Source organism: Canis aureus, chromosome 23 (genome assembly GCF_053574225.1).
Source record: "Canis aureus isolate CA01 chromosome 23, VMU_Caureus_v.1.0, whole genome shotgun sequence".
NCBI classification, from domain to species: Eukaryota; Metazoa; Chordata; class Mammalia; order Carnivora; family Canidae; genus Canis; species Canis aureus.
In genome coordinates this window covers 44,434,024-44,445,582 of record NC_135633.1, presented here as the reverse complement: position 1 = coordinate 44,445,582, position 11,559 = coordinate 44,434,024, and the positions used below count along the sequence as shown (strand labels likewise).

Sequence of the window (11,559 nt, the reverse complement as noted above, 5' to 3'; positions counted from 1 at the left end):
CCCTGCAAAGTTTGCTGTTCTACCCTCCAGGACGGTTCTTTCATGCCTGCTCTTTCCTCAGGCCTACCTCCCCACTCCTCAGACTCGAAGCCGAGCCCTTTCCTGTTTCATTGAGAAAGTCCAAGCCTCTCATTCCTACCACACAGTACAGACCTGCCTTCTCCTGTCCCCGTCCTCCTTGCCTGCCTCCTGTTGGATTCAGAGTTGTGCCTTTGCTTCTCTCAAGGGCAGAACGGTCCTTCGGTGCTCTCGGCACGCTCCCACAGACCTCCACCTTGTCAGCACCAGGTTTCTCCCATTCTGCTGGATATCCCGCCCCCGACCCCCCAGGTTCTGTACCAGCTGCATGTGCTTTTCCTGCAAGAGCTCAGAGCAGTTGTCTGGGCAAGTGCCCGTCACAGTGCCAGCACGTGAACCATTTGTCACAAGCTGTGCCAGGACTGGGAAGTTTGCACAGAATGTAAGTCAGCAGTGCCCTCTGCCTCACTGAGTCCAGCTGACTCTTTTTCGTGGCAAAAGTTTGTGAATGAAGGAAGCAGCGTGTTCCTTTGCATTCTGGCACAAGCTCCTCTCCTCTGATGAGCAACAGTTTGCGGACTCGCTTGTAGTTGCCCTCGTCTGAGCCTCCCCTCGTGCTCCTGGAGCCACTCGTGTCAGAGCTTCATGTTGCTGAAACCAGTAGAGGCTGCTTCATGGGCTCTCAGGAGTGTTTTGAGGCAGTGCCCTTGATTCTCCTGGTCTCTAAGACTTTATATCCTGGTTCTCCCGTTCCTTTGCCTCATCTCCCCTGGCTTCTTTGCCTGCCGCTTCCCTGCCTGCCCTTTGACTGCAGGTGCTGCAGGGCCCAGGCCTGGCCCTATCTCCATCTGCCCAGCCTTTAGCGAGCTCACCTTGTCCAGTAGCTGATGACTTCCCAATATAGATCTGCCGCCCAGACCGGGCTCCTGAGTCATTGCTCCAGCCGCCTCCTTGATATTTCCATGGTGATGCCCAATAGGCGTCCTCACACGTGGATAGATATGAGCGGAGCACTGACTGTTCTTTCTCAAGTCTCTCCCTTCCCCCACCCCTTCTCCCTCAGCTCGTGAGGCAGGACTACCACCCAGCCTGTTCACCTGTGGTTCCCCCCCCCTTACCTTGCAGGCCACATCTACTCTGAAGTAGGGCCTACTGGTTGTGCCCCAAGAGACAGCCCAATGCCATCCTCCTCCCTCCCCTGGTCTGAACCATCCCCCTCTTTGTGCCTCCCTGTCTGAAGCTCTCCAGTGCCTTATGCTGCTCTTGGGATGAAAACGTGCCTCTTTACCACAGCCTGGGAGCCTCCGGATACCCTGGCCTCTGCTGCCCTTTCCAGGTCCAGCTGCCACCCTTCTCCTGCTCCTGCCACTTCTGCTGTTCTACCCCACTTTTTTTTTTTTTAAAGATTTTATTTATTCATGAAAGACACAGAGAGGCAGAGACACAGGCAGAGGGAGAAGTGGGAGCCTGATACGGGACTCGATCCCAAGACCCCGAGATCATGACCTGAGCTGAAGGCAGATGCTCACCTTTGAGCCACCCAGGTACCCCATGTTCTACCCCACTTTTGTCCCAGCTGGTCCCCTTCCCTCTTCTCCAGTGTCCTCTCAGAGATGGTTTCCCTGATTCGGGGGCCCCAGGGAGAACATGGGGCTGTGCTTTGAGGGCCTCAGTATAGGTGAGCGGAAGCAGGGAGACTGCCTGCTGTGACCTACTGGAGAGCCCAGAACTCAGACCTGTGCATTTGGCCTTGAACTCCCGACCAGACCTGTGCTGTCCCCAGCAACGTGAGGCTTTTCTCTAAGCCTCCAGGAACTTCTGGAGGCATCTCACAGATGTCAGGGGCTGGGCAGCCTCTGTGGCGCTAATGCAGGAGGGCGCCGATGGCAGCTAACTGAGCAGGACTGTTGGCCCTTGCAAAGCCTGGGCTCCTGGAGCCACCCACCCATGGCCAGTCCCATGAGGGGTCATGTGGGCAGCCAGGGCAGGTCCTCTGTTTTTCTTAGACCCACAGGCCATTAACTCCACGGAGAGCGCTGCAACCAGAGGGCTGCTCATGGCTCGTCTCTCCTCATGATCCTGAGGCCGTGTCAGAGTGGGAGGGCGGGCTGTGGTTTCAGAGTCCACAAGGGATGATGCTCTGCTGTCCATTGCTCTCTTAGAAACCCCTGTTGGTGCTGTTTACAAACCAGGTGACCAGTGGGTGATCAGTGGCAGGACTTTTTTTTCTCTTGCTCCCTGGTTTCCTCCCTTCCCCATCCAACACACAGGCTGTTGGGGTGAGTCCCAGGAGCATCAGCTAATGGACAGTGGGTGCCTCCTGCTTGCTGTGCACCATGTCACGGGTTCTCGTCTCGTCCTCACCAAGGCCCTGCAAGGGGCACACTGCCACTCTCAGCCCCTCCCAGGTGAGCAGCTCAGTAAGAGGAGAAAAAGCTCAGGGAGGCCACTTGGGCTACAGGCAGGAGAGTTGTGGAGAGAGGGAACCAGCTCCCTCTGGCTCCACACCTGTACTGTGCCCCTGTGGGTATGCCCCATGGACAAGCACCTTTTCCAACTGCCACGGTCAGCCTGTGTGAGAGAAGCCCTTCTGATGGTTCAGCTGATGGCGGTGAGGCCCGGTGAGGCTGAGGGACTCGGCCACAGCCATTCATCCAGTCAGAGGTACGTCCAGGTCCTTTTGAGCAGCCTGTGGAAGATTTGTAAAGAATTGGTGAAGCCAGGGATTCCTACACCTGTCAGGTGTTAAGAAAGTGCTAGTGGGTTATTTTTAAAAGCTTAATGGAAATTGCATACAGCCAAAATCGGGCTGCCCTGACTTTAAGATCAGCTTCGGGCTGGCCTTATGCCATCCCAGTGCACGAAAACCAGTCATCTTGCATTATAAGAAACTCTGGAAAAAAAAAAAAAAAAAAAAAGAAACTGCCTGGTGTGGGCAATACAGACAAAAAGTCCTGAGGTCCATATGCAATGAGAGCACTGCTAAGAGATTAGGTCTCATATAAGACCTCCTCTGTCTCAGAATCCACATTCCAGACTCTGCCATTTAACATTGTCACTCAGGTGTAAATGCCATCTTCCTCCTCAGTGTGGTGACAGGCCACCCACGGCCCTTGGAAAATAGTACACACACAGAATCAGGTCACAAAAGTGTCTTTGTCAGGGGGCCCCTGGGCAGCTCAGTGGTTGAGCGTCTGCCTTCAGCTCAGGGCATGATCCCCGGGTCCTGGAATCGAGTCCCACATCGGGCTACCCACAGGGAGCCTGCTTCTCCCTCTGCCTATGTCTCTGCCACTCTCTCTGTGTGTCTCATGAATAAATAAAGATTTTAAAGAAAAAAGTGTCTTTGTCAGATGAACATTGGCAGGTACTGCCCTTCTGCCTCTGAGAGCATCTAACTCCATGCTAGTCCCAGGATGCCGTAAGGGACAGATGTCTTTTTTGTCTGGTATCCAGCCTCCCCCTCTTTGCTGTGTTTAGAAAACACTCCACCTACTATAGAGGCTCAGCGGCTGGGCTCTGGGTAGATTGGGCCTCGGTGTGACGAGTCCGATACCCACGGGAGCCGGCGGTTTATCCTGGACAGTGACAGCAGCTACACCTAGTCTCTAGGGACAGCAGCCGTAGCCGCCGGGGCTCCTGCTCCAGTGATAGAGCCCAGGTGCTGACATGGTGTGAGTTGGGCTCTGCTTATGGCCGCCTGGCTCCCTTGTCCTGCTCACTTCCTGAGCCTGGTCCTCTGGCTTTTCTGGGGATCCTGAGAGGTGCCAGACACTCCTCCGTCTCATCAGCAGCCAAAAGATTGCTGTTGCTTAAAGCTAAGAAGCACACTTGTCTGGAACTGTTGCTCTAAAGTCCACGGGTTTGTAATTCATCCTTAGGCCCCTGACAGCACGGCTTCACCACCTGAGCACCTCCTCGGGGCTCGGAATGTGCCAGGATCCTAGTTTGAGTGGGCGGCAGGACACGGGCCCAGCCAGTCTCTGTTGTCTGACCCAGGTCTCCACTCTGCCTGCCACCCCCCGTGCACCCCCAGACCGCGGGCACTGTGACGGTGAGACAGTCCTGCACCTCTTTCTCAGTATCTTGGGCAGTGCCCGGCACGCAGTAGGTGCTCAGGAAGGTGTGACGGAGGGGTGAACCGGTGCCAGCGGAGAAGTCCGTGCCTCTGGGCTCTCTCCAGCCCCGGGGAGGCCGGCCCGGCCTGCGATCGGGCCCAAGGCTTGGGCAGGACGGAGCCACGTGCCTGGAGAGCACAGGTTGCTGGCCGCTCGCCCCTCCAGGTGGCTGGGGACGTTGTGGCACCCAGAACAGTGAGGAAAGCCTCCCTGGAGAGGAGGAGCCTCAGCGGTGGAGAGACGGGTGCCCCCCTCTCCTCTACGCGGAGACAGCGTGCACAGAGGCCCTATGTGAGCAGGCCGGAGACCCGTTCCCCGTGCGCCCCCGGGCCCGGCAGCGCAGGGTCCCTCCAGCTCACCCCCACACCACTATGCAGAGTCCGTCTCCAGAGCCCTACTGTCCCTACGCCCTTGCCTTCGGAGTTGCTGGGTTCACAATTGCCTTTCACTCGATGGTTCCTTTTCCCTTTCCCTCTGTTCATGTTTGATCATCGTTCTTTCCGCAGGAGGTTCGGTGCCAAGGCCGGAGAAGTGTGGCCCTTCCTTCCAGACCCTCTCCGACGCACCCTCCTAGCATCACTCAGGCAAGATGCGGCAGCTCAAAGGCAAGCCCAAGAAGGAAACGTCCAAGGACAAGAAGGAGCGGAAGCAGGCCATGCAGGAGGCCCGGCAGCAGATCACCACGGTGGTGCTGCCCACGCTGGCCGTGGTCGTGCTGCTGATCGTGGTGTTCGTGTACGTGGCCACGCGCCCCGCCATCACCGAATGAGCGCTGGGGGACTTCCCCAGCAGGCAGCAGAGGCCCGGGAGGGGGAAGGCAAAAGAAAGATGGCCTTCGTGTTCAGAGATTTTCCTAATGCTGAGCTCTGAGCAAGAGCACCCTGTCTTCTCTGGTCTTTGACTTGATTAAAGTTTCTCCAATTTCCCTGGGAGGGAATAGGGAACGTTTTATCAGTGAACGTGCCATACACCTTATGGTCCACTTCATGTGCCTTTCAGACTTCAAAGCAGTGTGCGTGTGTGTGTGTGTGTGCGCGCGTGTGTTTCTTTTTCCGCTCCTAAGATCAATATGTAGCTCCACCCGGTGAGAGGAGGCATCTCTGGGTCATGAATCATTTGGAATCAGTGCTTACCCCATCCCCATTGTTTAGAACATGACTCTTCCTACATGTGTTCACAATTTCCAAAGGGACTGTATTTCTTCTCTGTGCTTAATGTGATTTGAAATATGTCGACTCAAAAGTGAAATATTTATTTTTTGAATAAAGGAGATAATAGCCTTAAACTGGATGTTTATCTTGCTTTGCCAGGAAGTGGCCTTGCTCTCGGAGGCGCAAGAAGGTGCTGTGTGTCTGTGGGGAACCCTCTCCAGGTGGCCGGTGGCCGTCTTCAGTCCTCCCCCCACCCCCAGCTCCCTCTTCACTCCCTCTCCCTCCCCGCCTGAATCCTCAATATGGTTTGTGCTTTTTGACTGTTAAAGATGGAGAGACTCTTAAGAGGGGCAGAGAGGGTGCACTAATTGGTCTGTGTGAGCAAAGTAAGAGTTCTAATTGGAATAGGACTACAAGTGCTTTTTACACCAGTTAGAAGCCGCAGTAGCAGAGTGGTCCTGAGGTAAAGGTCAGACTTCGTTCTGTTCCTGCTGAAAGGATGCAAATTGTTTGCAGTCCAGCTGAGTTTTTGATGCAATTTGGCCCTGCTAGAAAGGTGTTCTGCATTGTATTCTGAGGGCATTGTTAGCCTGGCCCCGGTTCCTGATGGAGTGACCCCTCTTTGGAAGTCAGATTCGTGGTGACTGTTCTGAGGGCATCTATCCTCCCATCATTACTGATTACAGAGAGATTTGTGGGGTGAGAAGTGCTTTTCTAATCATGGTGGCTACATGACTTGCTCACTGATGCCTCAGGCGGTTGGCTGGGGACTTGGGGCCTCTTGGAGCGAGTTCTTCAGGAAGACGAAGCAGCTGTTGAAAGGAAGGACCCCAGCTGATGCCCTGTGTTCCTGGGACTCAGCGGGGCTGGCAGCTCTGTGGGCCCCTCCGTGGGAGCTGGTCTCAGAGGGAGACACTGCGTGGCCTTAGACTCACTCAAGTGCCCATGGCCCTGACATGAGATTTACTAAAATATTTATCAAATGCAGAGGCTGCTAGCCTAAAGTTTTTCTTAGGTTTCTACTTTTCTCTCCCTTGTTTGGTTCTCTTCCGAGCCCCAGTGCTTGTAGTCTGTGAAAGATAGGAGGCACAGAGCAAAGAGGAGGCATCCCTGTTCTCTGCAGTGGCCACGGGGCCACTGAAATGAGGGGTTGTGCCCCCCCCCCCCCCCCGCCCCAGGAGTGAGTGTGAGGCTGGTGCAGGCACAACCCATTCTCCCCACTAGAAAGAGCCCAGATCACATGTCATGTGATTGCCTGCTCTGTGTTTAGTTCACAGCCTACACTGAAGAAAACCGTAGAAGCCCACCGAGTCTCAGTTTCCCGTCTGTAAATAACTAGTCAAGTCATTTCTAGGAAAGTGGGCCATCTAGTAGAAAACAAGGTTTATTGAGCTAACTAACCTGGGTTTTATGGAGGTTTTGCTGCCAGAACCCCTCTGAGTCTACTTCCTCCTATGAAAATGGAAGGTATCTTGTCTTATAGGGCTGTTGGGGGGAAATCAGTTGAAAAAGTAAATTTGTAAAGCCAGGTTGGGCACCTGGGACATGGGGGTGACTCTATAAATAGTAACGGTAGCTCAGTAGTTTACATGTATTAACTTGTATAATTCTCATACAGCCCTAGGAGGAGGGTACTGTTAGTACCCAGTTTACAGATGAGTAAACTGAGGCAAGCCAAGAAACTTGTCCGTGTAGAGCAGCCCAGATTTATTTTTATGCTTTTGTTATGGGCAATTTCAAACATATACAAAAGTAGAATAATACAATATACCTCCTGGAGCTATTGACCAGTTTCAGCAAGCCAGCACAAGGCCTTTCCTGCTCATCCATCTCTGCCACCCCCACATCCAGCCACCCTCACGTGCACATACACATTGGGTCTTTTTCCAGCAAGACAGCACATGGGATCAAGGCCCAGACAGTCTGGCTCCAGCGTCAGTGCTCTTCATTGTAAGATCTGTTACCTCCTAATAAATACTAATTTCCTTCTCTTCGCTCTGCCTGTCTAAAGAAACTTATCCTGCCTAGATGTGTGTGAACGGTACTGGTAACAGTTGACGTGAACAGCCTTGGACTCCATCTTTAGACCAACATGCCCGGGTTCAGCTGTGCCCACTGGGTATCTAACAGCCTGCTCAGTCTCTCATTGTTGCTCACTAGGCAAGGACCCGTAAACCCATCACAATCCAGGAGACATATGTTTCCTGGGTTCCTTATTACAACATTTTGGCCTTCTTGCCCAGGACATTTGGGGTATGGTGTGAGGAGAGGGCTCTGGGAACTCATAATGCAGCCACTTTCTAGCCAGATGACCTCAGTCAGGTTCCAGAACCTGAGCTGAGTTCATTTTCCTATGTAGATTGGGAGGATTAATAGGAGATGAGCATGACATCACACCTAGAATGTTGGAGATGCTCAGAAGTCACCATTCACTTCCTCCTTGTGAAACCTCACAGAACCTACATCAAGGCCCGCCTCCCAAGGCTTCTTGCTGGACTGACAACAACGTGTAACAGATCCTTTAGGTGCTCCTGGCTCTTATTTTCACTCCCTGTTTTCCTCTTTGTTTTCTGTCAGGGGGCCTGGTGGATTTGATCTGGATTTTCAAGAGAAGACAATTACCAGACAGCCTTGGTGAAAGCGGGCTGAAAATGGACTTTCAAAAGTTAACACAACTTTGATGTGAGCCACCTCCTGGCAGGGAGCAGATGCCAATTTACTGCAGGTGGAATTTAATGATTCCCAGGGTAAATAGTACTCCCATGTGGGTGCCCTGGTAATGATTTGAGACACCAGCTTTCACATTATTCCAAGTATTCAGTGGCTTCAAGGCAAAACTGAATGATTTATTAGGAGTTTCACAGAGAGTCATGCTGAGGTTATGCAACAGGATCTGGGCTCTTGGCTCTCAGAGCCCTCATTACCCAGCATAATGTTTCTTGAAGAGCAAATTCCAAAAGAGGAATCGGGCTAGAAACAGGAATAGAAACCATTGTCGTTGGTTTAAAAGGTGTCACTTGATGTGTTTTTAAAAAATCACTATACCAAGATGTATTTGTGTTTCTCCTGGCCCTGAAGCTACCAGCTTTAATTCCTTGTCTGTCAGTTCAAAACAGAGCATCCCACGCCTGCCTATTCTTCATGTATCCTGCATGAGGAAATAGGAAGTCTGCATGCAGTCAGACTCACGTGTAAATTGGAGATGGGGACACCTGCCTCAGAGTTGTCAGGAGGATTGAAGGGATGATTGTCCTTCCCTTTGCCCCCAAAGGATCTCACATCCTTATTTACCTGTTTGTGGTAGAAAAAGAAGGAAATCTCTTGAAACTGTGGCTCTTAGCCTTCTTTTTGGAAGTCCCATCATATATGTGTGCGTGCATGCATGTGTTTGTGTGTGTGTGCATGTATTCCTTTATAGTTCTGTATTGAAAACGTCCCACATGGTCTGTCCACCTGAAGATGTCTGCCTCATTTTGAATGCAATTTTTTTTGTCACTAGGAGCCATCTCTAATTCTGTGTTCTCTACAATATTTGCTACAGACTTGGTTAAGCATTAGAAATGAGGTACAGAATCTTAAGATCAAGGAAATATATGAGTAGTTCCATCTTGACCCTTTCGGGATATGTGTACCAGAACCAGGTGAGGGTTTGCACATCCTCCGGATTCTTGTCCCACTTTCCGCCAGGTTTCCAAGATCAGGGAAGAGCACTTAGTCATGTAGGATTTGCCTCGCCCACTCTGTCAGGCCTCATTTTTCTTATGCAGCTTTGTGCAGGTTAGTAACCAGTCTGTCCTCTTCTATTCTGAGTATTTTCTCATTATTTTACAAGGAAAAGGTCTCTGACTTCAGTGCATTTTGATTGGTCATCTGTATTAGCTCCCTGCCTGCCAGTTCTCTGGAAAGGAGCCAGTCTTTTCAAAAAGCTTTTAATCCCTTACGCTGTTGAGTAATAATTTAAGGAAAGTAGACCAGAGCAAGCATTGGGATGCTCGGTATTGCCACAGGTAAAGATCTCTCTCCTTCCTTGTCATTGACTTCCTCATTGTTATATGAAGGCTGTCTTATCTTTGAACCTTCCTAGGAAGGAAACTTGTTTTCACCTGCAAATATTCCTTTTCCTACTGAAACAAAGCACAGCTGCCCACATGCTGATCACCTCAGTTCTTTGAGAAAGCATATTAAGCCTTGTTGGAATTAGGCCTAACTCACAAAACATCAACTCACATGGACCAGAGTAAGTGCATAAAGCCCATTGTGGACTCCTTTTGCAAGCCCCTCCACCTTGAAATACCTCTGCCTCTAACTGCATTACTGGCTCAGTTGGAGGTCTATGCATCTGTTTATCCAGCCGGATTCTTGAGAAACATTGAAATTCCCTGCCTCATGCAGTCCTCTCAGACTGGCCATGGCAGCAACTTTAACGTTAGCAAAAACAGTTATAAGACTAGCATGCCATGAGGGGCAAAGGATGACATATACCAAGTAACAAAAATAAATGACACTATAATCATAGATATGTATGTTGCTAACAATACAGCTTCAAAATAGGTAAAGCAAGTGACCATGGATGCACTAAAAATAGATCAAGTTTTAGTTAGAGATTTTAAGATACACCTTTCAGAAATGGATAAATCAGCTGAAAAGAGCAAAGACAGAAGATTTGAATGATAAAATTAATCAACTTGATCTAGTAGATAAATACAGATATTTCAGTCAACAGAGAATATTTTTTAAAAGCACACATGGAACATTAATAAAAATTGGCTTAAAATTGTTCAAATTTGATGAAAAATATAAACCCACAGGTTCAAGAAGTTCAACAACTCTAAGCAAGGTAAACACACAATAAAATCACACCCGGGCACCTCCAGGTCAGACTGCTAAGAACCAAAAAGAAATTGTTGGTAAAAATCAGGCCTCAAATGCCATCTTTAGCATTTAGCACTAGAAGATTGATGCTGGCCAAATTCTCAGGAGGAAAAAGCCCTACCCAAGACCACTTTTGTGTTTTTCCTTTGTATATTCATTTATAGTGCGAATAGGCACCAGATACCAGATACTTTTCTGAGCATTGAAATACACCAGTGAACAAAACAGACACATATTCCTGATGGGTGTCCATTCCACTAAGGAAATGTATCAATCAAACTACCACTTCTGTATGAATGTCATGCACACAAACATGGGAAAATTAAGGAATATGTTGCTCATGGGGAGTTTGTAAAGAAGCTACAAGAGGATAAAGCCCAAACAAGAGATAAGTGGAGGAACTACAGCAGAAGAATTTACTATAAGATGAAGAAGGGGGCAGCATGAGTGGCTCAGTGGTTTGGTGCTTGCCTTCGGCCCGGGGCATGATCGCAGGGACCCGGGATTGAATGCCGTGTTGGGCTCCCCGCATGGAGCCTGCTTCTCCCTCTGCCTGTGTCTCTGCCCACCAGCCCCCCCCCCCCCCCGTGTATCTCTAAGAATAAATAAAAATCTTAAAAAAAAAAAAAGAAGGATCAAGTTATAGAAGTTATGTTTACAAAAATGCTGTAACAGAAGTTGGAGATAGGAAGAGAAGGTAAGAGGTAATTGAAGTATTTTGATTTCTTGCTCTTGTTATTAGTAAAAATTATTTAAAGTTTATAATTTAAAGTATAAGGGTAAGTACTGAAAGAATAAGTAGAAATAATATAATCAGCAGTGAAGGAGTATGAAGAGGTAAAAGCATACTATTATTTTGTCATCGTTTATTTTATTTTATTTTATTTTATTTTATTTTATTTTATTTTATTTTTTTAATTTAATTTAATTTATTTTATTTTATTTTATTTTATTTTATTTTATTTTATTTTATTTTATTTTATTTTATTTTATTTTATTTTTTTTATTTTTGAGCGAGAAGGATGAGCAGAGGAGGGGCAGGGCGAGGGGAGAGAATTTTAAGCAGGCTCCATGCTGTCCATGCTGTGCATGGAGCCTGATGCAGGCCTCGATCTCATGACCCTGAGATCATGACCTGAGCTGAAATCAAGAGTCAGATGCTTAACCAACAGAGCCATACAGGCACCCTTCATCATTTTTATACAGTGTCATTAGATAGAAGCTAAATGAATAGGAGATTAATAAACAAAGGTAATTACTAAAAGTAAAACAAAATAAAAACCTTTAAAGTGATCAGAACACATATGAGCAAAGGAAATAAGTCATATTGGAAATTATTTTAAAGCATTGATAGAAATAAAAAGTATAAAATATGATGATAGAAACAAAACCAAAGAGCT

At 48.8% G+C, this 11,559-nt stretch overlaps 2 protein-coding genes across 12 annotated transcripts in view; one reads left to right on the top strand and one right to left on the bottom strand.

Annotated features, from left to right (window-relative positions):
- Positions 1 to 5,421, top strand: part of SMCO4 (single-pass membrane protein with coiled-coil domains 4) — a 62,549-nt gene extending 57,128 nt beyond the window's left edge. For 8 of the 11 annotated variants that reach the window (XR_013362413.1, XR_013362418.1, XR_013362415.1 and 5 more), the window contains one exon: positions 4,643 to 5,421. Coding sequence is in view for 1 of the 11 variants with exons in the window: in XM_077867449.1 (XP_077723575.1) it covers positions 2,555 to 2,682; positions 4,643 to 5,006 (492 nt within the window). In the remaining 10 variants the exon portion in view is untranslated. Of the gene's footprint in view, positions 1 to 1,423; positions 2,427 to 2,452; positions 2,683 to 4,642 lie in introns of those variants that run through there. The other 3 variants (XR_013362421.1, XR_013362420.1, XM_077867449.1) reach the window with 3 other exon arrangements.
- Positions 5,422 to 8,404: 2,983 nt separating this feature from the next.
- Positions 8,405 to 11,559, bottom strand: part of DEUP1 (deuterosome assembly protein 1) — a 101,697-nt gene continuing 98,542 nt past the window's right edge. Inside the window, exon 15 of the mRNA XM_077867443.1 lies at positions 8,405 to 8,578. Coding sequence (XP_077723569.1) covers positions 8,420 to 8,578 — 159 coding nt within the window. The 3' untranslated portion in view covers positions 8,405 to 8,419. The remainder of the gene's footprint in view (positions 8,579 to 11,559) is intronic.